Below are 22,551 nucleotides of genomic sequence, written 5' to 3'. Positions count from 1 at the left end.
TGTTTAGTTATTTTATGGGTAACAGGAAGCAAATGATCATGTGAATTTCTCTAAAAAGCATATAAATCTTTAATGCTCTGAAAATAAAATTTTTTCCCAGCTTGCCGGATTATACTGCAAACCTTACTGTATTTGTTTTGGGACTTTATAATAACTTGAAGTAATGCATAATAGGGGTGGAACGGTTCACAAAATCCACGGTTCGGTTCGATTCACGGTTTCGTGGTCACGGTTTTCGGTTCGGTTCGATACATGTTGATTGTTACACCGAAATCCCATAAAAATTTATGGAATTAATGAAAAAATCACCCCAAAAATAATGGATTGTAATTATTTTAAATGATCCGCGGAAACCCTGGATCATTTCCGTATGTTTTGCTGCTTTGCATTTAATCATCTTGCGCATGCTCTCTACCATCTCCAAGGGACTCAGAGGGGAGCGGACGGGAGTCACAGTGGAGGCTGTATGCTTTGCTTTGAGCAGCCGGTCAAAGCAGGGTGGAGCGGGGGTTGCTGACGGAGTACGAGGGATTTCGGGGTTAGCATGACATGTTGCTGTTAGCATAAACAAAACGTGTTGCACAATGCTTGCACACTGTTGCACTTTTATCCACAACTTTCTTTCCGCCGTCATCGTAGGTCACTCTAAATGCAAAGCGGTCCCATACAGCAGACCTATAAAGTGCTGCTGGCGCGTCTTCCAACTCCTGTTCTTTACCACTCGCCATACCCACACAATTCTCCACAACAACTGATTTTTTTTCTTGCTACACCCAGCTAAGCTGCTTCGCTGCTTCTTCTTCTTGTTTACTACTGGTGGTTGGCTTTGGTCGCAGTACCGCCACCTTCTGCTCGGGAGTGTAAACGCTTCGCCTATGAGAAAAAGGAGCAGCGCATGAACCGAACGAAACACACGCGAATCGAACCGAGACAGTCGAACCGAACGGTTCGGACGGTTTTCATAAATCGTCCAATCCCTAATGCATAAATGTGATGTGGAAGATGAGTGAAATTTTATTCAAATTTTATTTATTTTTATTCAGTAAAATCAGATGCAGCCAATTGCCTTCAGAAGCCAAACATTTAGCAAATAGAGTCAAACTGTTAGTCATTCTTAGTCTAAATAAAGCGGTTCCGTGACCAATTTAGATGTTTGTTTTTTGGGGGGTAAAAAAGTGTCAACACCCAGAAATACAGCAGTTTTTATTTGTTTTTCCACAAACTTCTTCCCATCACAACAACACAACAAAACTATATTAATAGTCAGGACTTCAATGACCACACAAAAAAGAGAGAATTGTTGCACAATAAAATGGCCAAGGCAAAGTCCACACTTAAATCCAGTCTATTGAAGAGACTTGGGATTGATATTTATAGATGCAACCCATAAAATCTGTGTCAAGGGTTATGAATACTTTTGGAAGCTGTCAAAATGAAAATGCTGTACATTTTTGTGTTTTGTCATTTCCTTCTCTATACAAATGATGAACATTTTAATAAGAAATATTAAACCAAACAAGACAAATAAAATCAAGAAAAAAGTTTCCAAACTTTGGCTATCTATCTAAAATTTAGAAACTGGAATAGAATAGAATAGAATAAAATAGAATAGAATAGAATAGAATAGAATAGAATAGAATTCAACTCTATTGTCATTACACTGTCACAAATACAAAACAATGAAATGTAGTTTGCATCTATCTAGAAGAACTGTACAGGATATAATGTGTATTTATATGTGCACAGAGACTGTGTATGTGTTGGCTATACACTACTGTATGCTGTCTGCAGCAAAATAAACCTGTAGGACACTTTAACTTCTATTCCCCCCTAGGAATTGCCATTTCATTCATGTATTGTAAAATATACCACACACAGAAGTTTAAAATGTAATATATATTCAAGGACATTAGACATCTAGTAATCCACATTGTAATCTGCATGTTTGAAACTTAAACAGTGTGGTATTACAGAACCTGCAAACCAAAAACAACTTTTTTTTTTGTTCTACAGTTACAAGGTGTGACGGGCCAAAAAAGTTCCGCTGTAAGAATGGGGAATGCATTGACAGCAGCAAGGTCTGCGATAACGTAAAGGACTGCAAAGACTGGTCGGATGAACCAGTGAAGGAGTGTGGTAAGATCAGTTCATTTCCAGGCTTATGAGCCCTTCCCATCTCAGATGAGCCAGTATATACCTCAGATATACCTGTAGTATATGAGCAGAATAAATAGTGTAGGTGGTCGCTTGTCATGGAGAGGGAGATTCATTTGATCAATGAAAGGGTAAATTAAGAAGCTTATCAGCTGTATGTTGTGATCAAAAAACTGAGGTACCCTGCTTTCTCTTCATACAATCTTAGGCTGATAAATGTAACTGTGTAACATTATCCATAATGAGTTCCATAGTTTGTCACTACTTAAAGTAGAACTATCAAATCCTGACCTTCAGTCACCTGCCTACTATTAGATGAAAGGCAGATATGTCATTTCCTCCTTTAAAATCAGGAAGGTTAGATGGTAAATAAATAATCCAATGTTAAGGATTTTACAGTATTTTCACCTGCAGTTACGTAAGTCACATCAGCTAGAGTTGTCTGGAATGCATAATAAAGAACCTAATATTTTTAAGGAAACTTCTTTTTTTATATAGAGCAAGATGTGTTCTCTGAGGTGAAGTACATTATTGTTTCACTGTATGCAGGTAAAAACAATGTATAGATAGATAGATAGATAGATAGATAGATAGATAGATAGATAGATAGATAGATAGATAGATAGATAGATAGATAGATAGATAGATAATGTCGCCTAGCGAAACAAGGTCAGGAACTGGAGAACCAGAGCACCTTGATGAAAAATGGCCTAGTCCAAGAAAGAAATGGTTGAGATGCGAGAACAGGCCTCTGCTAGAATGCTACTACTCCAGTAACCCTAGTCAGAGGGGCTTAATGCAAAGGATGTGGGAGAAATGGTCACACTCACAGCAAAACTACTCGTAGCTCAGTGTTCCAACATCCATAAAAAACCCAAATAAACTGCACTCACAACATGAGATTGACGAGGTACAAAACTGCTGTTCTGGCGAAGGGGGAACCAGAACCCCAGGTCAGAGGGTAGTTAACACCAACCCGCCACTAGAGATTGGGTACAATGCCCAAATAAGCACAACCACGCTGAATGAAGCAGTGACTGACCTGAAAAATAAGATCATGGCAAAAATGTCCACCTGGCAGACACTAAATCAAGTACCATTAGAATGTCTACTAGAAGATTTGAATGCAGCTCTGCAAGTAATTTCTACATCAAACATCACTGACACCAATGAGCTGCTGTACTACACAGCAGCAGTGATCCTAGAGATGCTTGGTTGTAAGAACAACCATGTGTTGAAATACCTACCATGGAGAAGAAGGCTGGAGGCTAATATCAAGGCAATATGGAGAGGAGTCAATTGACGGAGGCCCTAAAAGTTGCAATGAAAAAGCAAGTACAGCCAGATGCCCATACCTGTAGCCCTGGAAACTGCCAAACAAAGGCTCCAAGCCTTGGCCAGCCACCTAAAGAGAGACGATGAAGCCAGACGGGTAAACCGGCTGTTTGCAACTCAACCAGTAAAGGTGTACGCTCAATGGCAGGGGAACAATAGAAGAACAGCCCCACCAAGGTTGGAAACTGAACAGTACTGGAAAGACATATGGGAGAAGGAGGCAGCACACAACAGTGATTCACAGTGGTTGGTGGCTGAGAGAGGACCTCAGCAACCTCCCTGAACAGAATCCAGTCACCAGCACTGTGGCAGACATCCAAGAAAGAGTCTCTGGTATGAAAAAATGGACAGCACCAGGTCCCGACATGATACATGCCTGCTGGCTTAAGAAACTCACGGCATTCCATCAACACTTGTCAGCACAAATGAACCAGCTGCTGAGAGAAGGAAACCACCCTGGATTGCTAACCGAAGGGTGCACAATCCGGATCCTGAAGGATCCATCAAGGGGTACAGTCAAATCCAACTATCGGCCAATGACCAGCTTTTCCACAATGTGGAAGCTCTTGACTAAGAGAGGGAAGAGAGGGGGTGTCTCACTCCCAGAAGGAACAATAGCAGACATTGAGGACAGTTACTAGTACCTCGGAATCCCACAAGCAAATGGCAACCTTGAAGAGGTGACCATGAAAGCAGCTATGGCCAAATACCTCCAACGAGTAAGGCAGGTCCTAACAAACCAACTGAATGGCAAAATAAAGTCTTGGGCAATAAATAGCTATGCTCTACCAGTAATCAGATACCCTGCAGAAATTATAAGCTTGCCAAAGGATGAGATATAGGACACAAAAGTTAAGAAAGGTCCTAACCATGCATGCAGGGTACCACCCCAAATCCAGCAACCTGACACTGTACGCTAGCCGTAAGAAAGGAGGCCGATTACTATTGAGGGTGAGAGCCACTATCAACGATGAAACATCCAAGATCCATAAGTACATCAAGGACAAGGCTCCAACAGAGGACATGCTCAGTGAATGTCTCGGACAATGGGAAATGGGAAGAAGATGAGGTTCTAGAGGTTCCGTCATAGGAGAATAAGCCCCAACACGCGATGTACCACCAAATCATTACCGAACTGCGGATATCAGGAAATCCTACCAATGGCTAGACAAAGCCGGACTGAAGGACAGCACAGAGGCACTCATCATGGCTGCACAGGAGCAGGCCCTGTGCACCAGATCAATAGAGGTCCAGATCGACCACACCAGACAAGACCCTAGGTGCAGATTGGCAGAGAGGCCCCGGAGACAATCCAGCACATAAATGCAGGGTGTAAGATGCTGGCAGGGAAATCTTACATGGAGTGGTGCCCGTGGTCATTGGGGCAGTTTGGGCAGTGACCCCCAAATTTGAGGAGTGGTTACAGCAGATCCCTGGAAGTGCACCAGACATCTCGGTCAAGAAAAGTGCAGTTCTAGGAACAGCAAAGGTACTGTGCAGAACCTTCAAGCTCCCAGGCCTTGTAGAGGTCCTGAGCTTGGAAGAAAAAAGGGAAACAGCCTGCAGTGGTGAGGAAGTGTTTATATATATATATATATATATATATATATATATATTGAAAAGCTATTGAATTTATTGTGGAAGTTACACTACTACTTTCTCTCTTCTGTTATTTTTTTTGCAACACTCTTCTCCTTTACCTCTTCTAACTTTTTTACTTGTATGGGAGAGCTAATCATAGCCCCCTGGCATGGCACAAGTATTGCAACTCCTATTACAGCTTTGTCAGCTTCAGGCACTTTCCCATCAACACTTAAGCTTTTTTGTTGCAGATACCTTATTGGGCTTCACTTGGTTGTAGCCTTAGGCATTGTTGCGCTACCCCCCCCCCTCCTCCTAAACGATATTCCAAAATTGATTTAAATATTTCCAGTTTGCTTTATAATCCCTTGATATTTTCTGTTTTATTTAAATTAATATGTAAAACAAATCTTATATTGATAGAGCTTTTAACAAGAAACATGTCATATTGGAAAAAACTGACACTTTGTGTGGTTAACAGCATTGTGAATATCTGCCTTAACTTAAATTGAAAGAAATGTTAAATTGCAGGTTTGTAGTCATTCTTGACTACTCCTCTCATTCTGTCTCTGTCTTACTCAGTCTTTGTTCCAAAGCGGTACCTGTAACCTTAAGCCTAAATCTTTAATGTAAATCTGTAATGAAGTACCAGCTTCACCTCACTGCAGTGATCTCTCTTGACTCCCTGGAGGGTGATTGAAAGACAAAGGGATACAAGCGGTGATGCAGAAACATAAAACAGATTGGAAGAACAACAGGGAGAATCCAATCAGTTCTTCTAATTGTTAAAAAGAGGGGGAATTGGACAGATAGAGATGTGACAATAAGGAGAAAGTGCTTGTGTAACAGTTGGTCATTAAACCGAAATGGCACCTGCTGAAGAATGTGTTCCTTACGAGTAGAAACTGTTCCTGTAAGCTATGAACAAGCTGATTTTCATAGCACTTGTGTATGTGTATTTTGTAATGCTTCAAGCTAACTGTCTTTTTCAATGGGGATTTTGATGTATACAGGCACAATTGACAGGGTAAAATTATCTTGATTGGCAGATTGATAAAAACTATCCTTACACACTATCTTGGGTGTTTTGTCTTTCAGTCCAGAGCTTTCTTTGTGTGCTTTGAAGGCTAAGTTATTCTGACCAATAAATCTGCTGGAGTTATTTCATCAATATTCAGCTCCTCTTCACTCTATTCCTCCACTCACATGCCTGTCGCTTCCTCCATCCCTTCCTCCCCGCCACCCCTGTCTTTCCAGGCCTCAATGAGTGTGCTGACAACAATGGCGGCTGCTCCCACATCTGCAGGGACCGAAGAATTGGTTATGACTGTGACTGCCCCTCTGGATACAAACTCCTGGACAAAAAGACTTGTGGAGGTAAGGAAAATAGTTTATGCAAAAATGCTGCTGCTTTAATGGAGAGAAACTGGCTATGTCCCTGTGCTCATCCATGCAAAATATCATCAAAACCTTCTTTATCCTTTTTTCTGCAAAAAAAAGTCCCTGTTTATTCAAATTGCTCTGACTACTACGACCCGGTGCTGATTTGCAGTGTAAAAACTCAGGCACCAAAAATTATGTGTCCTATTCTGCAAATTATGTTTATTGGCAAATACACAAATTAGCAGCTGGAACAAATAGACTAGCAATTTGAATAACTTAGTATACCTTTGGTGTTTTCTCCAAATTTAGACAAAAATAAGCTTTAATAACATGCTCCAGACTCGGGATTGATCAAGCTCCATTATAAGCATCTTTGATACTTAGGAGGAATTATTACCAGTGATGTCATAAGGAATAGAAAGTACAGATACTTGTGTGAAAATGTAATGAGTAGAAGTCAGAAGTTGGAAGAAAAATAAGTAATGAAGTAAAGTATAGATACCTTAAAAGTGTATTTAAGTAAGTATTTGTACTTCGTTACTTGACACCTCTGATAATTACCTGCTAAACATGGGGTTGACACCCGCTACTGGCAGTTGTTTAAAGAGTCTTAATCCACCTCCTTTTGGAGGATATTCTTTGGTTTGTCTGCTTCAAATCCCACCAGAGACCTACAAAAGGCTTTCTGCTGATTTGAGTGCCAACTTTATTATCTTTCAAATGTTCCTGTTAAAACAAGCCTTGGTTGACTTTACAATAATCTTTGGGTCCTCCTGTTTAAGGACTCGGCTTCCTCATGGAATACATGATATTTTCCTCAACAATTTGACCTAATCCAGCTTTTCCTAAACTGGCTGAGGGTTTTTATTGCAAGATGAATCCCAGAGAACTGTGGAGCTTCCACTATGCTTCACTAAAATCATATTTCTTTTGTCTCACTCTCTATATATGTGTAAATATATGCTAAAGATGATCTTGTCTGGGGAAATTGTTGTGCTGACATAAGTGAAGATACTAATGATATTTGTTGGATTATCATTTGCACCTGCATGAAAAGAGCACAACCATAATGCACGAACTACAGTAGTTATTGAGCACCTAAATCAAATAAAAATTTTCACATAGCATTGTCCTCAAGCAGAATAGAGGGATGGAAGGGAAGGAGGAAGCTCAAAGCATCAGGAGGCACAGATGGGCAGGACTATCAGCTCTGGGAGGTTTCCTGTACAAGCAGAGATGCAACTCATTTATTTTGGGGATTTTTTTTAGCCTAGAAAAAAAAATATCCTAATCTTTTGAAAAACTTTGCTGCCATTCGCAACAAGAAAGGACTCTCCTTTGTTAGAAATGTTTCCTTCATGTAGTAGTGTTCTTATAGACCGTATTTAGAAAAATTGACAAAAACATGTCAATTTTCACTTGATTATCTCTACTTGATGATCAGCAGGTCCTTTAAAGAGTGAAAAGGGTATGCACTTTGATAGATTTTTTTAGTTAAATGTTAATTAGTTTATGGTTAAAAACCTACACCTTAAGGCATTTATATAAGTGAGAGCAAACTTTTAATGCCTGCAGTTTCCTGTGAATTTAATACTCCGACTGCTATCAGAAAAATAGAAGGATGGGTTTTTTTTTTGGTGTCTTAGTATTGAAGAAAAGAGCTGACTGGACAACTCAGACTTTGAACAAACTGTAAGACAGAATAATGCCGAAAAAAAATAAAATCTCATTGTAATTTCATTACATATTCTAAAAAAAGAAGTGCTATCATATAAACTTAATACGTTGTCCATATTTATTTTATACCTACTGTATATATGAAATATTACGATAGACGAAGCCAGAATCCATTACCTGTAGTATGAAAGACAGCCTTTTTTTTAATGTAAAGATTCTCTCCAAAAATTATTTTTCATCCCAGAGAGCTAGACTCATGTTTCTATAATCAGATCAAATATTTTTTGCCTTTGTATATTTTAAGTTAATTTACAATTCTGCTTATATTCTTCTTTCATAGACATAGATGAGTGTGAGAACCCAGATGCCTGCAGTCAGATCTGCATTAACTACAAAGGAGATTATAAATGTGAGTGCTATGAAGGCTATGAGATGGACCCTGCGTCAAAGACTTGCAAAGCTGTGGGTAAGTCATGTCTCACATGCACACTTTCTCACACACATTTGCTCAGGAGAAGACATACACAAAACCACAGTTAGATGTTCTCACCAAAATCCATCATGATCCCATATATACTTGAGCAAATTCAGACATGGAGACTCGCTCTTGTATAAACACCAATTACTCATCCATTCCAGCACCCCTAACTACAATGTGACATCCTACACTATTCTCACTCAGCAGGACTCTGAAAAGAGAGGCTTGTTTCGTATGCAGGGCCTGCACAGCAATCTGTTCAAAGATAAATATTTGCCATCTTTTTCTTTAGTCCACTATAATGGTGACTTTTCAGCCAGCTGCCTCAGCTTTCCCCGGGGTGTGAGGAGGGCTGTTGTGTGGGTAAGGGTTGTGCACTCACTGCAGGACACAGGCAGGGTCTGTAACCCTTATTTGCTGGCAAGAGATCTCTGGGCTGTGTTATGAATAAAAAGCATAACCCTGCGCTGTTAGCTGGTCCAGATAATGAAAAGCTTGTATCGCTTTATCACAAAGTGAAGATCCACATGGAGTTTTTTCTTATAGTGGAATTCAGAACCTCTTTTGCATCAGATAAAATAGTTGTTTTAGTGTGTTATATGTATTGGTTATAAATGTTTACAGTAATATAAAGCAACTACAGAACATTAGCAAATATATTCTGTTGTTATCTTTTTTGGAAACGATGTGGTCTGTTTTGGCATTTATACCAGCTAAGCAAGATTATTATGTACAATGTTTTATGTAAGAATATAAAAAACATATTTTTCAGCTTTTACCTGTATGGTAAGCCTCACACGGTCAGCTACATGCTTCAAATGTTTACTGCTGTAGTATGCACTTTGTATTTTGCCTTTGATATGAGTCTCCCAGACTGGTTTTCTTGGAACTCAAGACATCTAGAATTAGCCTGCTAGCCTCTTCCCAGAGGGCAGCAGGGAGAACAGTCCATGGTAGGGGTGTGCGGGGTCGCTGATGATGTTACGGGCTCAGGACACGCACCGCTGGGATGAAATGTTCTTAAAGGAACGAAGATGAGTACTGACGATCCTCTCTGCTGTCCTCACCACCTTTAACACATTATTAAGCGCTTCTGTGCCCCCTTGACCAGTGAGGTGGTATTTACAGTCCAGGTGAGGTTTTCTGTGATGTGCACCCCCAGGAATTTGGTGCTGCTGACCACCTCTAAAGCTGAGCTGTTGATGTGCAGTGGAGCGTGGTTAGGCTGGTTCTTCCTGAAGTCAACGATGATCTCCTTCGTCTTCTCCACGTTCAGGATATAGCTGTTAACTTTGCACCAGTCCACCAGCTGCTCCACCTCCCCTCTTTAGTCCTGCTCATTGTCTCTGATGAGGCCCACCATCGTGGTGTCGTTTGCAAACTTCACGATGTGATTGGTGGTGAACCTGGGGACGAAGTCGTGTGACGTCAGAGTGAACAGCAGGGGGCTCAGGACGCAGTGCTGAGGGGAGCCTGTGATTGGGGTGATGACATCAGAGGTGTTCTTTCCAACCTTGGAGTGCTGTTTTATGCCGCAGACGGGGTTTACCCGGGACAGGTCGCCAGTCTGATGAAGGAAAACACAGAGACATATAACCGTGGAAATACACACTCCTAAGGACAATTTAGAGATGCCAATTAACCTAACAGTGAGGTTTTTGGAATGTGGGAGGAAGCCGGAGTACCCTGAGAGAACCTACGCATGCACAGGGAGAACGTGCAAACTCCATACAGAAAGACGCTAGGCCTGGAATTTGACTAGAGCCTTATTTGCTGCAAGGCAACAGTGCAGCAAACTTTGCCACTGTGCATTTCAGAACTTGAGCAATGACTTTCAAATCAAACAGGATCAGATTTGTGGCTGATTTTCCCGCCTGCTCACTTAGTTTTTGGACCAATCCGTTTTTCTTTCAGAACCAAAAATTCAAAGATATAACAACAGCTTTACTGCAATGTATACACAATCATTATTTTTATTAGTAGCACATATGACCTACTGCATGTAAGAGAGCTGTTTCAAAACAGAGTTCTACTACTGTAGTGTTCTAAATAAAGAAAAAAATATCAACTGGTTCCCCAGCAACTACTTGTTACCCAGTTGATATTTGGAACGATTTTCAAAATGATATTCTGGGTGTTTGGTTTTGTTGGCACTGCTTTTACAACAATCTCCTTATGTATTTCTCACTAGCTTTGCTCCAGATCCTGCATTTTCCATAATGGACAGTTTGAAAGCTCAAAATGATTAAACACAACAACTTTCCTTTATTGAATTAGAACCGTTCCATTATCTGCTAAATGTCTTAGCTTTCCTATCTCTCACAAAGTCTTAATTAACTAGAATCATGTCCTTGTATGTCATAGTTAATACAGTCTTCTTTTAAATAGCTTTGATAGGCTTTCTCTGAGTTCATTTTCAAACATCTTACTGATGTAAGGCTGATGTGGGTTATCTTTTATTAAATTAATTTAAGCCTGTTTTGTTACAGATAAAATGTCAAACTGCCCATCCTCTGGAGTAAATCTGCCCTGACAGTAAAGGCAACCACTACCAACCCTGTTAGGATAGATTTCTGAACAAAAGAACTATGACCATGTTTATATTCTGAATATTATTTTATACCTAGTGTTCTTATTTCCATGCCTTGTGAAAATTGGCTCTTACCTACAGTTTTATGATGCCTGCCGGAGGCTCTTGGTTTGCTTGAATTTTGTTAACATTTTGCAGTTAAACAAGCCTTCTGTCGCTGCCTTCCGCTCCAAAAAGACTGCCAAAGGCCAATATGTCCAACAAAGGCCATGGGTGTTAACAGGTGGTTTTTGGATTTGCATGCACTTCCGACTTAATTTATTTATTGTAAGAGCAGAGACAAAATAATAACTAAAAATGTCTTGCAACTTAGTCAAAATGAAAAATAATGTCAATATAATGTTTGAAGCAATAAAAAAATGGTAAAAAAAATATTTACAAAACCTTTTGTCCGCACCACACTTTTCCCGAACAACTGACCCCCACCCAGGTGTGTTGTTAATTTAATTGGCCGGTGTGTTCTCAAATAAATGTGAAGGTCTAACAATTAAAGGTATAGAGGACGATCTTTTATTTCCAGGTGGATCATCTAAATAAGTGGTCCTCCTAATTGTCATTCATTCTGGTGATACGTTTACAAAAGGCGGCCCTACAAGCTCATCCCCAGTTAGCAGTGTTGTTTTTTTGATAGCCATCTTAGATTAAGTCTTAGTCTTAGTCTTCAGGATGAAAACTTTTATTAGTCTTAGTCACATTTTAGTTCAGTTCTCATTATGGTCATGAGCAAATTCAGGCGTATATCTGTGGTGAGCTAAGGTTTCAGACAGTCATTGAAGCTCACCTTTCTCAATGCGGTTCTTTGAAAATGGCAGAAGCTCGTAAGAGAAAAAGTGTCTCCGAAGAGTATGAGAAGAAAAGAAAGTGCTCAGAAGAGGCAGATATATCCCGTAATGCTTAGTGCAGCAAGCTCTCCCCACAAGGCATTGTGGGATTTGCTGTCACAGGGGCCATAGCCTCCATTGGCTGTCGCTACCCAACAGTGGCGACTAATAACAAAGATGGTGCATGCACCGCGCAGTGAACCAATGGAGAAATTGATCATCTGTCCGAACAGTCAGTTAACTAATTTCGCTATAAAGTCCACAGTATATTACCTGCTCTATGTAGTGATTGAGGGATTTAGGGGTTAGGGAGGACAGAACACCAACTTTTAAACAGAGCATGCATGAGGAGACGTGGGCTTGTGCATGCTCTTGTAGATGCATCTTTTTGTTTTAAGTGGAGACAGCGGGTCTTTTAAAAAATTCGAGAAAATCCAACACAATATCTTTAACAATATAATCTGAACAATTCCAAAACTAAAAAAATGTATTACAAATGTTTGCTAGATTAGCAAAAATGTATTCTAACTACCCAAAGAAGCTAAATTGGTAGAAATTACAAACTACAAAAATTTTTGCATAAATGGCCACAACATCTCCCTTGTCTTCCTGCTAAAAATCTCCTCAGCTTGGGTCAAGTCATACTCTCTAAAAGAAACACACCTTGTCAGTTTAAGACATTTTAATCTAATTAACATGTTTTGTTTCATCCAGGGTTGCTTTGTGCAGTCAGGCCTTAAGAAAAATGAAGGAAATGAAAGAAATCTTTTTACAGCAAATTACTAACTTTTCAACAGGAAATGAGGGAGAAGGCATGTTATCTGTAATTATTGTCTAGATTAAGTCATTATAGGTTGAGTTGGTCTGGTAATGAGAGTGCTTAAAGCTGAAAACATATCCTCACTTTGAAGCTAAGTGGCATAAAACCCTCACTGATTGCTCAGTGTCTCTCTGTGTGAATCTTTATTACCGTCAGACAGCAGTTGTTAGAGTCAAAGCGCTCTGGTGGCAAAAAGAAGAAAAAAAGATGGACAGATGAAAAAATACATTTGGTGTATAATGTTGTCCTCAATAAACAAAGCATGATAAAGTGCGACATGAAGAGTGAGCGTCTGTAATATGACTGAATTAATGTTGATTGTTATTCATGTTAATTCCTGTTCAAAGCAAAGCACAGAGGCGGGGCAGTAAATAAAGAGATGCATGCTTTGTGAAGCTGATGTAATGAGGATTTAATGAAACTGCATTTGGCCGTCAAATTATTCCTAGACACTCTTCCTCAGAAATCAGCATATATATAGCCTTTAGTTTTCATACACACTGTCATTTTAAAGAGACGGATCCTAATTTGTACACGGATTCAAATCCCCTGTGATAGAACTGTATTACACTATGATTTAGTAAAACATGGGCCGATTTCCACTATATTTCTATTTAGAAGGCATGAATCATTATTTAAACAATTCAAAAACAAATAAATATACAACTTTGTGTGTGTTCTTCATGTAAATTTTCTATTCCCAGCATGCAGTTTATGGCTCCCAAGATTAATTTCACACTAGCTGTAAGTCTAGCAATACTAATTAAAAGTAAAATCTCAGGTCAGAGCCATTATGTGCTTTCTTCTCTAAGCTGGTATTTGTGTATGTGTGTTTGGGAACATTAATTTTGCTGTGTAGCAGCACCCGTTAAGCCCCCTGAGCAAACTTTTATTTCCCACTTATTGCATTCAATGTTTCCCCATAAACTTTAAGTTTAAAGCCTCTGAAAGTCTCATCAACTTTGGTCTGTGGGTTTTTTGTGTGTCTGAACAACAGAATGAGAAAGGATAAAGGAAGGTAAACAGGAACGCTAATTTTTTGTTTGAACACTTGTTGAGAATTGATACAGATATGAAAACAAAACAACAGGGAAAAATCTTTTGCTTTTGGATTCAGTTCTTTCTTTTATTCTTCTATTTTTTATCCTAACGATCTAAGTGTTTACTCATGAGTAATGGATAAAAGATTCTAACAGAGCAGGGGAATTACACTACAAAAGCTTAACTAACGGCGCAATAAAGAGCAGAACAGGTAGTTGCAATGTTGCAGAAAACAATCCGCAAACCGTCTGTGGACCAAACAGGTCTACTTGTTCTATCCTTTGTCTGTGGTGTACTGGGAGCTTAACCACAGTGCCAAGAGCAGTGTGAGCCACACTTGACAGTTTGAGAACACACTTTTCAAATTGAGTTTAAAGCTGTGGTCAGGTTATCCCCATGGTGAGTCATGGGAACAAAGACACAAAGCAGTGTTGTTATAACTCTGCTCACATTTCTTCATGCAGTTCTTGGTTTTCAGTCATCTTAAAAATAGAATTTCAAAGTTATTTACTGTTTTTATCTTCTTCAAATATCTATATGCATATTGGCCCTCAATATTTATTTGTACTCTCTCAAAGGTTCTAACTTTTTAAGCCTTAAAGGATGTTTATATTTTCAAATATGATCGGGGGGGTTTATCTCAAAACCCATTCTCGCCCAATGCTAGAGCCTGCATGAGTAAATATGAGCGAAGCACATTAAGCACTTTATGTGACAGAGTGATAAAATTAAAACTAGACAGTCAAAACATGCATCACAGGGAGGCATTTCTGCACCATTAGCAAAAAAAAAAAACACTAACAAACAGTCCATAATGGCCAGTTTCTGCTAGATTCTCTCAAAGTGTGCACAGCTTCTCATTCTGTTCATGAGTAACTGCAGAACTTTTGGTTCTGTGGAGAATGGAGACTGTGGCTGTTGCCTGATGTTTTCTGTTCTGATGTAACTGATGGGGGGTAAAAACTGATCAGTTACTGATCAGTTTTTAGTTACTTATAACTCTCTTTTTTTACCAACAGTTCTCAATAATCCATCAATTTGAGATTCTGTTTTTCAAGTTTTAAATGTTTAAGCATGAAAATATAATTTACTAAGCTTCATATCAATGCTTGAGATGTATATTAAAGTAATGCCCACAATTTTAATTGAATTAGATAACATGTGTGCACATATAGTTTGAGAATAAAGCTGATTCTGAGACAGGATTTATTAGAACAGCTCAAAAAGAGGGACTTTTGGTGTGTTATACTGCTCTCTTTTAACCTGTCAGACAGCTTTTTTTTAACTATATATTTCAAAAATGCATAGAAAGGAATTTTATTTTTAGGAGCATGTACTGATAAACTACTTAAATATTTGTCTTAATAATTGATAATGATTTTGCATTACTTTTTCACTACCGAGATAAGAGTTTTTTTTTACACTCTCCAAGCACGGCATAAAATGTATATTTCTTACTTTCTTTCATTCTAAACTTTTGTTCTCCTGCAAGTACCTGTTTGTTGATTTGTTTCCCAACTTATTCCACGTCTACTCTCCCAATTGCATCCTCTTACTCATCAAACCTCCATGACGACACATTCATCCATCAATTTTACTTGTTCTTGTCTGTTTCTTGCTCTGTCTCTATCCCTGTCCATCTCCCAGCAGGTGAAATTGATGGTTACCAACCCAGTAGTTGGAGGAAAATGATTGCACTCAAACACTAGTAGAAAGGTTCTCGCTGTGAGTTAGTGCATGGTAAACCGTGGAACAAAACTAAAGCTTGGTTTAATGTTTTTTTTGCTCATCAGTTAGCCTGTTGTATAATTTATTTTGAGATTTAAGTGGCACTTTTCCTTTTCTGAACAAGTGGGAGCATCAAGTGGGTTGCAAAAGAGGAGTTGGGGTAAAATGTGCTGGTAAATGAGGTTAAAAAAGGAAAGTAAGAACAGAACAAAGTAATCCAACCAAATTAAAGAAATTTTACAGACTCTACATTATTGATAAAAGCTTTAGCACACTGTTAGTAGCATATACTATTGATCACATCTACAGTGGAAATCAAACCATACTTGCTTGAACAAAAGCTAGACTTTATTTTGTAAACAATTTCTGTATACTAAATATGATGTCCTTGAAAGTGGACTCATATTGTTTTTATAATCCTTTTATGTACACCTGCTTTTCAGTCTGCTATAAAATGTGCCTTAGAGGACATAATGCACCAGCTAACAACTTGCATTATGTGTACCTAAAGAAGAGGGCCCACTAACACACTTTTGACACATGGTTGTGCCAAAAATAAAATCATGCGTCATATCTGTTCTGTTGGTCTACTTTAGTCTGAGGCACATTTAGCCTTTTTGTTTCACAGCAGCAGGGCAACTACAGTAAATAGAGAGAACATGGGACAGGATTGAATTATCTGCTTTGCATGTAGCCAAATCAATACTAAGTGGGGAACAAGAAATATTATCTAATGGATTTCTTCAGAAAGTTACAGTGTGGATTGATCATAGAAAGGTGTCTTGTCTTATTATTTAAATGTTTAGCAGTGACTACATAATGGAGAATATTTTTCAATGTACATGTCATGTACCCCATGTCTTCTCTATAGGAAAGAGTCCCTACCTGATGTTTACAAATCGCCATGAAATCCGTCGCATCGACCTGCTGAAGAGTGAATATACACAGGTCGTTCCCACCCTGAAGAATGCTGTGGCCCTGGATGTTGATGTGTCAACTAACAAGATGTTCTGGTGTGATCTGTTTCACCGCAAAATATACAGGTACATGCAAAAATAAACACACTGTTCTGATAAAGTGTGGCGTTTTAGGGGCAGTCACCAAGGGCTGCATTAAAATGGGGCGCACAGCAGCAGATTTTTCATTTTTTCAGGTTTTTCATCACAATGTTTTTTTTTCTTTATGTCTTGCCTTATCAAGGCTGCACTTTAAAAAATGAAATTGTCTAGAGAGCTGTTCTTAACGAAATTTCTTTTTGTTTACACTTGTGTATAAAAAATGACAAAATAAATCTGTCTAAGTCTAGATTTACAAGTGCAGAGAATTGTGTCTGTTTGCTTTCAAAAATGGAGGAAGTTGCCTGAAGAATGACTGTGATGTTGGTCAAATGGGGCCACATACAGTACAGTAGGCATAAGTTCTCTCTTTCTTTAGTAATGCTCTTTCAGCACCTTCTTTGCCTATTGTAAAATAGAAAAGAGTACATCTTCACAAAGAGAGACCATTTCTTTCGGGTCTGTACCCTGGAAGCCACCTTGACGAGATGAAGATATGTGGCATAAACAGGGAAACATTATGGCTTATCTTTAGGATAGCTTTGGCTACAGCTGTAGAGATCTCCACTTTAAATAAGGAGAGGCAATGGACATTTGTTTAAGGGGTAAAGTTTTAAATCATTATTAGAAGAGATAATAAAGAGTAAGGTTTTGTTCGTGAGGTGTGGTGACAGCCAATGTTGCCCACAGCCACTGTAACAGGGACATGTCAGAATGAATGCGGCTCAGCAGTTTGTTTCACTATTCTCTATCATGATTTTCTTATAATAATCTATATAGTTAAACAGAAGAACAACTTATGTAAAAGGTTAATGAGAACACAAAAGACACCCTTTCCCATTTGGATAACTTCTCTCTGCATACTTCACCTGGTCTGCCTTATCATGGCCTCCCGTTCATCCATCTTGTCTAGTTCAGCCTGTCAGACCTTCTGTTGGTGAAGCAGACACACCTGCAGGCTTGTGTCATCTGTCCGATAATGGAAGGTGGAGCGGTTTGTCCTTCCTCACACTCATGCACACACTTTCCCACACACCCACACATACTTGGAGATCATAGTTTCTCTGTTTGTGTGGTTGTATTGCTATGTGGAGGTTTAATGGCTGGCAGGTAGATCTAGGGGTCTTCTATCATCTCAGCTGAGCCATATGCTTCCTTTAATTTCACTGCATCAATAATCACCATCATTATTCATCTGCATACACACATACACATTCTTCCTCATCAACTCTGTGATACACTCAAGGGCTTGTGACAGAGGAAGGACAAATGAACTCGTTCTTAACAGAGGACTCTATTTTCCAAGCAGTAAATAAGCTCCAGCATCGTAGCTCCTTCTCAGCTAATAGAGTTGTGCAGTTTAACGTGGCCTTATTCTAGCTGGTTTTTTATTCTTCTTTTTCAAATCAATCATTTTGCATTTTATGTTTGAGAGATCTAACCCAGTGGTGGCTGGTGGAGTTTTCTCGAGCGGGGGTGGGGGGGTAAATTCAAAAAAGACCTTTACCAAAAAACAAACAAATATATACTGAGTTATCATACCAGTATATTTATATGAATGACAACAACAAAAAGACATTTTAAAAACACTTTATAAAAGCAAAACATAATTTCATGAACAGGATTACTTTTTGTACATAAATTGTGCCCTTCTGAGGCTTTATGAAGGCAAATCTGTGTTTTGCATGGTCCAATATGGTTCACCAACCTAGAAAAGTAATGTACCAGTTTAATAATAGAGATGATATTAGTAAGCTTTTTATGTTTTTATATATAAAAAATATTCATTTTCTGAGAATGTGTTTAAGAACAACTATGCAAATTAAGAAACACCTAGGAAAAAGTACACTAATATATTATTCTCCATGTGAATACCAGATTGTTCATCCTTCTCTAAAAAGTGCTTTAAATCAGTCCTTCCTGTCTTTATTCAAACTTGGTCAGATTCTGATGCTTGAAAAAGGAGCAGAAAGCAGAATAAAGCGTTAGCCTCGCTACATGCAGTTAGCAAAGGCTTGTAGCTAAACCAGGTCCTGGAAAAAGACCAAGTGTACCTACTCCATCTGTCTTTGGACTGATTAATTTTGATATTCGGCTGATCAGGTCGAAACTGTTTCCTTTTCAATATATTTGTATTACAGAGGAGCTACTGCGCATGTACAACTTTTAATGAGTCGAAAAACGAAATGACGTTACTCGTCATTAAAGATGTAATATTTATCTTGCACATTTAAAATATATATATATCAATATATTTTGAAGTATTTTAATTTTAAAATTTCAATTTGTTTTTTTTTCAATGTCTTAATCAAGGTCATCGGACTGGTAGGGTGGCTCCCTTTCTCCCTCTATTGGCCAGTCGCCACTAATGTACCCATCATCCCTTGTTTTGCATCTTGATGGTTTCCTGCTTGTCCAGCTAACCTGGATCATTGTTACAGCAGAATAACTCATTTTATCTCAGCTTTGTTATCATATTGCTTTCTGGAAAAATTATACTAGTTCAAAAGCTAATTGTAGCATTTTTAAATTTGCTTTTGGAATGGTTCTTATGAAGTCTGGAATTTTGTTGGAAAAATAAATGCCAGGTCCACAAATAATGGAAAAAGAAAATATTACCTATATTATAGGCGCAAGTATGATTCCTACTTAACTTTATGCCCTTTTCTTGGCCTAAAAGTTCCCAGTCAATTTATCTGTCAGTCCATTTGCCTATATGGCCATTCCTTATCCATCTGCAGTATTTATCAAATTTGTATTTGCTTCCTGATTTTGGTGTTTGCAAAGTCTTTATTTTAATCTAAAAATGTTTTACATTTCTTATGATGAATCATACTTTATTATTCATACTACTTACTTTAGAAGTATTAGTCTTAGAAAAATGCGTCCGTCCAATCAAACACTCAGACATGTATGTTTCACATGACAAAGGGTCGCTACATACTCCTCAAGAAGCAAGAATACACTGAACAATACACACTGAGCCTGGTTCTGCTGGAGGTTTCTTCCTATTAAAAACAAGTTTTTCCACTCCACTGTTTCTACAAGCATGCTTCGTGTGAGGGATTGCTTTCAAGTCAATGAGTCGATGCAATCAACTGGTTTTCCTTACATAGAAAACTTGAATCAATTTGACTGAAAGATCTGGATGAATTGTCTCTGTAAAGTGCCTTGAGATGACATGTGAAGTGGCGCTATGTAAATAATAAATATAAATTAAATGAACTGAACTAAACAAGAACAAAAAAGCAGCTCAGCAGCCAAACTCACAGAAAGTCCAATTCCCTGTAACTTTTCACCTGCACCCAGAAGAGGCATTTTTCAAATTGATGAGGAGTTGGGCGGCAAAATGCTTTATGTCAATTAAAACAGGTGTTATACAAATGTTCAGACCACTGCCTTCTATGGCTATTAAATTTCAGATCACTGTACGGATTTCTGCACCTTAAATAAAAGGAGGAATTTCCAGATCCAAAAACAAAAAAAGAACATCATCTCTTTTCTCCTACTAGCAACAATTGTTATTGGACAACAATAAAGTTCTGCTTAGATGTTCCTTCGATAACAAGCAAGAAAGAAAAATTCTTTCTTGTGAAGTACAGTATGTAGCGGCTTTTAGCTAAAAGGACTTTCCACCTGTTGAAAAAACAACTGATGTTTAAAATTTTAAAAGAAAGGGAACAGATTTAGGCAGTGGCATTAACGCCAAACATTTGTCTGCGATCGTGAATTCTAATGTTCTGATATAAAAATTTAATGCAGAATTACTGGAGAGTTTTTGGTTTTGTGTTTTGCTCCATATTTTTACAGCTCCAGTGCCTGCCCAGATTTAATACTTCACCCTATGGTACACTAGAATAATATGCAATTTGATGCATGCAGCCCTGGACTTCAGTGCTGAAGAGCTCCTTAAGCAGGCAATAAGAGAGTTGCAGAAATAAGCAAGCAGATACCATGCTGTGCATAATAATATAGCAGAAAGCAGTGAATTGTATTTGGCTAACAAACAAGGGTTGAATGTGATACTTTTCATTTCTATATGATGATAAAAAAAAAAAAGAAAAACATTAAACAATCTAAGTAGAGCAGAACAGAAAGGAGAAAAAGTCTGATGTAATCAGAAGCTTCACCGTTTCCATGACAATGTCATATTTTATTAAAGCTGCCCTTTGATAATATATGAAAATAGATTGATCCTGTAGTTTTATTTAGTTTTTCTATTGTTTTTTTTTGTTGTTGTAATTTTATCACATTATCCTTCAAATAGGAAGGTTTAGCAGGACCTAGGAATACACATTTACATACATATTTATTTGGTTCGTTTATTCTATTAAATTAAATTTCCTGCAGTAAACTTCCTATTTAATTTCACAGAGAAACTTTTGCCAGTCTTTTCCATCCATTTATTACACCTGCTTAGTATGCAGGCTCACAGTGGTGTTGGTGCGCACCTCCAGCAGATTTTGGGCATGAGGCAGACAAACCCTGGAACAGGCTGGCAGTCTATTAACAGAGCAGCACCGAGACAAGCAGAATAAACAGACATGCATGCACAAACTCAGACCTAATTTAAAGTCATTAGTTTTGAAATGTGAGAAGAAGCCTGAGTGGCAAGAGAAAAAAAACACACACACACTGGATCCCAGGGTGGGATTTGTTATGAAGATTGTTTTGTAACAAAGAAACATTGCTAACAACTGTTATATCCATAATCGTTTATTATATGTTAGGTTCTGACAGTTGTTTCTCTTTCTGAGTCCAAAGTCTTGGCCAAACAATTCAACAAATTCTAAGATTTTTCTTATTCTTCTGTTCTAAATATGTTCCAAAAACTGAAAAGAAATTCAGAAACAAGCAATGGTAATATTTTAAACCATTACGGCAATGCTATAAACCAGGGGGGGGTGTTGCCGTAATGGTTAGAGCAGTGTGCTTGTGCTCTGAGAAGGTTGCAAGTACCTGGTTTAATCCCCACAGCCTTCACTCTGGGTACCCGAGCAAGGCCTGTAAGCCCACACTGCTTCCCGGGAGCTGCACAATGGCAGCCCACTGCTGGCCAATTATTATTATTAGAAACATTTCTAAAATACATATTCTAATGATTGTTTAGGTTTCAACAAAGCCTTTATTTCATCATTCCAGTGTCAGTGTATGCGTATTTCTCTATCACAGTGATGCGTTTTTTTGTTTTTTCCATAGTGATTAGCATTCTGTGGGTCAATGTCTTGTTAACTTCTCCCACTAATAGAGATGTTGCAAACAATTGTATGGCCAATTAAAGATGCAATCTGCTCTGAGTTCTTTGCGTAATTTATTGTCAGCTTATTCTGCTGCGCAGCTCTTTGTAATTATTTATGGCCTCGCCTTGTTTTATAGTGTATAAAGCCCAAATGTCCAAATGGGTCCTTGTTTCCTGTCATTGGAATAGAATTGAAATTGTTATATAAAAAAAAAAGTGAAAAAGTCACACTTTGGTATTCTTCAAACTAAAGATTGTCATATCTATAGTTCACATCTAATATTGGCCGTAACTGTACAGTTTCGGCATCTGGAAGGATGTAATCCTCATCCATATTGATCAACACTTAACTTTAAAAAAGAAAATGTCCTCAGGAAGAGACTCTGTTTGGAATTATGTTAAACATGCTTTAGCAAAGAATTAAAAAAAAGAAAGCACTTAGATTATCCGTCATGCTGGCACAGGAGCATCCCCACCGCCCGTATACAAAAATGAGTTGGCAAACAGTAACACAGTCAATTAAGTAGACAATCTGCTTCCAGATCCTACTCTCATCCATCTTTGCACCATTTTGCTCACCAGCTTTTCTTACGGTAAAGACGCTTGTCCAAACAACTTCTTCATATGCTTGATTTAAAATGACTTGCTT

The 22,551-nt window shown here is 38.3% G+C and overlaps 1 protein-coding gene across 4 annotated transcripts in view; it reads left to right on the top strand.

The window, feature by feature from the left end:
- LOC107097923 (low-density lipoprotein receptor-related protein 8-like) overlaps nt 1-22,551 on the top strand; it is a 204,339-nt gene that overhangs the window by 144,026 nt on the left and 37,762 nt on the right. For all 4 annotated transcript variants that reach the window (XM_015395281.1, XM_015395280.1, XM_015395279.1 and 1 more), the window contains exons 7-10: nt 2,014-2,136; nt 6,328-6,447; nt 8,471-8,596; nt 16,480-16,651. In XM_015395281.1, coding sequence (XP_015250767.1) covers nt 2,014-2,136; nt 6,328-6,447; nt 8,471-8,596; nt 16,480-16,651 — 541 coding nt within the window. The remainder of the gene's footprint in view (nt 1-2,013; nt 2,137-6,327; nt 6,448-8,470; nt 8,597-16,479; nt 16,652-22,551) is intronic.

The sequence above is a fragment of the Cyprinodon variegatus genome, unplaced genomic scaffold (assembly GCF_000732505.1).
Source record: "Cyprinodon variegatus isolate N-32 unplaced genomic scaffold, C_variegatus-1.0 Scaffold733, whole genome shotgun sequence".
Lineage (NCBI taxonomy): Eukaryota > Metazoa > Chordata > Actinopteri > Cyprinodontiformes > Cyprinodontidae > Cyprinodon > Cyprinodon variegatus.
The sequence above is the reverse complement of the archived record's forward strand: the minus strand, read 5'-3'. Positions and strand labels throughout refer to the sequence as shown.